Source organism: Wyeomyia smithii, chromosome 3 (assembly GCF_029784165.1).
Source record: "Wyeomyia smithii strain HCP4-BCI-WySm-NY-G18 chromosome 3, ASM2978416v1, whole genome shotgun sequence".
NCBI lineage: Eukaryota > Metazoa > Arthropoda > Insecta > Diptera > Culicidae > Wyeomyia > Wyeomyia smithii.
In genome coordinates, this window is record NC_073696.1 from 101,894,563 (window position 1) to 101,899,964 (window position 5,402).

Consider the following 5,402-nt stretch of genomic DNA (forward strand, 5'->3'; position numbering starts at 1 on the left):
CTGCTCCAAAGTTCTCGGGGCATCGGTTTCACCAGTTAAAATTTTGAACACAAATAAAGCCTGTGAATCGAAACGTCTTTGTTGCAGTGTTTCCATGCCTAAAAGCTGACAGCGATCAGAATATGCCGGTAGCTGCTTCGGATCACGCCACGGAAGAAAACAAAGGGTGTACCGTACAAATTTCCGTTGCACTGATTCGATTCTAGTAATCCAGTTTGCGTTATATGGACACCACACTACGGAATTAGTTGATCGAGGGCACAGTGGATCATGAAATTCCGCGGCTATCTTGAAAATAAAACCAAGTTGTCGATTCGCCTTTGCAATAATCTCATCGTAGTGTGGCCTGAAGAACAGAGCTGCATCCGACGTTACTCCCAAATTTCGAACCTGGTTAACTCTTGTCAGAGTTTGGCCAACCATTGTATAGCTGAACGTTTCCGGATTATATTGAAGTAGAATACTTCTCTCAGGAAGTTCGGCTACATAGGGATGTGAAATGAAAATCTAAAACCGAAAAAAGTAAAAAATATGTCCAATTTCAAATGCTAATAAATCGGTTAGTATTCGATGGATTTCCTTCGTTCTTGCAGCAATAGATTGGAAAATCTTCTAAGATTCTTCCCAAAAGAAGATAATTGTAATTTTATTATTCAAACTATTGTACTATTTAAAATAGTCAAGCCTTGTCAAATCGAAAAATTCGACCTCTGACTGGTCGTTATATGATTGCTTCCCAAGCACGGTTGACAGAATCATATACCTTGGAATTATAAATAAGCTATTTGGCCTATATAAGAGCCTGTTTCAGTCGAAGCCGCTCATAATAGTTCTAGACAGCGACAACAGCAGTCGTCCTCCCTTAGCAGCAGCACTAGCAGTGCAGTAGATACCAGCGAAGGCGGATAGCGGCCACAGCTGTGGCGTAGCAATGGATAGCGCACTAGTTGCAGCGGATTCCAGCAACGATAGCAGCTGGGCCAGCTGATGCAGGGACAGTGGATACCAATGGCAGTGTATAGCGGCCACAACTGTGGCATGGCTATGGATAGCGAACTAGTTGCAGCGGATCTCAGCATTGATAGCGGCTGATGCAGTGAGGCACTTTAGTGAAATGTAGTCTCTGTGCGATAGTGGGCACTAGTAAATGCATTCAATGAAAAGTGGACTCATTTTGACAACACGTGAGCCGTCTAGTTTTGAGTGTTATATCAGCATTTCATTGTTTACTCTATCACAAGGAATACTTTATTCGCACTGTCAGTGATAACGCAAAGATGTAATCGGCATCTTATCCGATACTAAAATGAACAACAAGTTGTCCTTTTCAGGATGAAATAAAAATTTGATTGAAGAGTTGATATTTTCTAATGAGTTAATTCACATTTTTAAATGTGTAAAAGTTATAAATTTAACTTCATCTCCGTGTCTCAAAACGTACTGAATTATCTTTTCCTTCAGTCATGAACACGACATCCGAAAAAATTTCATCTCAAAATTTAAAAATTGTCAAGCCCCAATCATGAAAAGCAACTTACTATATTATTGAAAATGGTCAATCCTTGTTGAAGCGCAAAATTCGATTGATCTGATTAGTCAACGTTTATTTACTAGAATAAATGACTGACACGCAAGCAGCCGGGTTATCTTTCTTGTAAAAGTATTCTACTTCAACCTTGCGGTCGTGGCTTTGCACACAACCCTTCTGTATTTTTTTCCAATGGAACGAAATCACACAACATTTCTGAATACTAACTATCAAATGATTTTCGGAGCACCACTTAAGAAAAAGGTCGACTAGTCGCTGGAGCTCGAGACAGTCTACAATATTTCGTATTATCTTGTACAACTTAACATCATCAGCAAAAAACATACGGCAGTTGTCTGGCAATATCAGAGTACGTCATTTATATACAATGCAAAGAGCAGTGGTCCTAAATTACTGCCCTGCGGAACGCCTGATACATTCGAAAAATTAGAGGAATGCTGTGATCCAACCTTTACGTAAAGTGTACGATTAACCAAATACGATCTCAGCCATTGTACAAGAGCAGGGGCCAATCCAAGTTTCTCCATCTTAGCGAGCAGGATACCGTGGTCGACGCAGTCAAATGCAGCTTTCAAATCAGTATAAACCGCATCGATTTGGGCACCTTCGGTCATGTTTTGTAAACATATTGCAGTGAATTGCACGAGGTTGGTAGCAGTAGAGCACTTTGGATAAAAACCGTGCTGATCGATTGTAATATATTTGCTTGCAGATAGCAAAAAGTGCATCGTAACTGATTATCTGAAATACTTTTGAGCAAGCGCAGAGAGAAGTTATGCCGCTGTAGTTCTGCACATTGCGTTTGTCACCTTTTTTGTGCACAGGGAACATAATCGATAATTTCCAGCTGGTAAGGAAAACACATCGTCGAAGCAACAAGTTAAATAGCAAGCATAGTGGACGTACGAACACAGCTTTACATTTTTTCAGGACGCAAGAAGCAATGCCATCAGGCCCAGGAGCGTAAGAGAGATTCATTTTGTCGATTGCAGCTTCCACTTGGCGGTAAGTAATTATGAATAAGCTAAAGTCAATGACGTTTCTGGGTAAGCACCGAGTTGCTAAAGGAATAGGCGACCCCCCTGCCAGCCGGCGTTAGCAATCGTCTCATAATTGTGAAGCGAGTGAGCGAAGACGATTATTTGAGCGTGAGTGCAAAGGGATACCATCTAAAGCTGAGTCAATCTCTGCAGCTGTAGCCGTAGAGCTACGAAAAATCTGTTGAAAGTGTTGAGCAAATAAGGTGCTGTTAGCTGGACGATCGCCCAAAAATATATCTTTCCTTTTGCTGTTTGTACATAGGTTAAACCAACCAATATGTACTTGATTCTGTTATTTATTAAGACTATTGTCAGATAATTAAAAGTAAATAAACACATAAACAAATAAGTAAGTCATATTTACAATTCTACGAAACTTTTCAAGGTTGGTGAATGTGCAATGCATTGGGCATACTCTGATTTGAATAAAACTAACACCACCATGGGCGTGACATTAATTCAATGATTTTTTTTTTGCACGTGTCTTATCATCTGTTTTACTTTCCCAACATTAGGACCATTAGGCTGATTCTGATGTAGAATACTAATATTGAATGATATTATATAATGACACCAGACATATCTTCAATAACATTCACCTAGGCAGACATCTGACAGCCCATTGTTTTGGTTACAATAGAAATTAAAATTGGTTGTTTTCTGTGTGATGATTCTATCTTTCTTACATTCGAGAAAAAGTTTAAAATAAATTCTGGGATGCACACCTGTCATACAGAGAAATTGGACAAACAATTCATCAAGCACTCAAGGCTGGTAAAAGCTACATAAAAATGTATTACACAAAAGTGTATTCCTACCAGTTACCTGACCGTCTCAACAAACGTGAAAGCTCTCTCCGGAAAAATTCGTATAATTGCAGTAAACCAGCTGTTCGTGCAGTAATATTTATTTTTCGGATGAAAAAAATTTAATCTTGATGGACCGAATGACACGATTTCCGCAATGATCCGGGAGCAAAAGCTTTGATGGTAGTGATGTGCTGAGGTTTTCACTTTCAAGAAAATTTCTCATTATTGTGGATTACAACACAAATCAAGTTGGAGGACGTTAATACAGGAAATAAGTTTGATTTTAATTCAATCTTTATTTTCATTCCTTTATTTTTCATGTACAAATACATTTTTTCTCCACCACGTGAAATCTTTCGATTCCAACTTTAAAATATCCTCGATCTTTGGCTTCATTCACCAGCGTTACCAACGAGTCTAGCGTTTCCTCACCGGTGGGAATGATCTGTTCTGGGGGCAGAACAAACCCGACCCATCCGCGTGCCGGGCGTAGTTCGTACGTGTACACCAGCTTGATGCCCTGAACGCCATAGGCCCACTCGCCACTTCCACCGCTTGCCGGATATATGGCATCGTAGATATTACCATAACGGTACTTGGTTCCGTATCGCTGTGCTAGTGACGTCACGGCTGCTTTTGCAATTTCACTCAGATCCTGATGGTTTTCTGTATGCTGACTTGTGTGACCATAGGGAAACAGCAACAGTTGAGAATACGAATGGAATGTTATGTACAATTGGATTTTGCCTCTCAGTGAGTTGATGTATTCCGAGAGCGTTTTGGTTTCGACTTCTGAAAAGGGAAACGGTCCTGCGAAGGATTCAGCAGTACAACGATGACTGGCACCTTTTTCTGCCCAATAGTAATCCCAGTTTCTATTCGGGTCGGCACCGAAACAACCTCCGGGAAACGGGGTTCGTGTCTTACGCCACAATCGATCTTTCTGGTGACTGTAAACGTAACCGTCCGGATTGACACTGGGGAAAATATACCAATCGTAATTTTTAGCCAAATTTCTCACATTTTTATCTTCACTAGTTAATAGTTCGTTTAATATGTAGGTAACCGTTGCTGGCGAGATCCATTCCCGAGCATGTATTCCACCTTCGATGAAGATTCCTGGATTACCGGCCTTGTAGGACACCTTCACCCCTGTTATCGTGCGATTTTCATAAGACCGGCCACCATTGATTATCTCTACTTGACTGTACTCTGTTGCCACCTTGTCCAACCAGTTATTAATTTCATCTAAATCGCGATACTCGGTCCAATCAAAAATACCCTTAGTTCTTTTCGAAAGTATTCGGTTACGCTCATCATCGATACTTTGTTGCAAATTTCTGTACATCAAACGTGGGTTTATTCCTTCGTTTTCCAACGATACAACAAAGTCGGCAAATTTGTGTGGTGCAACGACGATACTAAAACTATCACCTATTTTATTGCCACTTTCGAGAAAAATGTAACTATCACTCGAGGATTTCAGGAACTCTAGCATTTCCAAATGTTTCGCATTATTGGCGGTAACCACATAAATTCGATAGTTATCGTATCGAGCCATTTCCGCACCAAAACCATTTCGAACTGCAATCAACACTAGTAGAACAAACCTAACATCTAGAACACTCATCACGTTGAACCTCCAGCTCGGGACTGATGTGAGTAATTTACCGAACATTTATTTTATAGGGAATCTGTTCGCTAGAACTTTACAGGACTCCTGATGAAACGCCACACCTCTTTTTTCGAAAGATCGATTGATATGCGAGAAACATTCAGTGGATAAAACGTGGTTTGGTGTTTTTTCTTCAGATTTTTCGCACGAGAGTAAGAGTGCGTGTTGTTCTGCCGCAATAACGCGGGGGTTCCTTATCGAGTATCCATTAAGACAATGGTCAATGGCACTTAACGGTAATTTGAATAACAAATTGAATATAAAAATTCGCTTTACCTACATGATTTATTATGCAATCTCACAGTCCTGTCCTAAAACTCTTGCATGGT

At 40.2% G+C, this 5,402-nt stretch overlaps 1 protein-coding gene across 1 annotated transcript; it reads right to left on the reverse strand.

Annotated features, from left to right (window-relative positions):
- Nucleotides 1–3,711: 3,711 nt before the first annotated feature.
- LOC129730486 (zinc carboxypeptidase-like) lies at nucleotides 3,712–5,039 on the reverse strand. Its single transcript, XM_055689834.1, has one exon. It carries the CDS (start codon nucleotides 5,026–5,028, stop codon nucleotides 3,715–3,717), a length of 1,314 nt encoding a protein of 437 aa, XP_055545809.1. The 5' UTR covers nucleotides 5,029–5,039; the 3' UTR covers nucleotides 3,712–3,714.
- Between the last annotated feature and the right edge of the window lie 363 nt (nucleotides 5,040–5,402).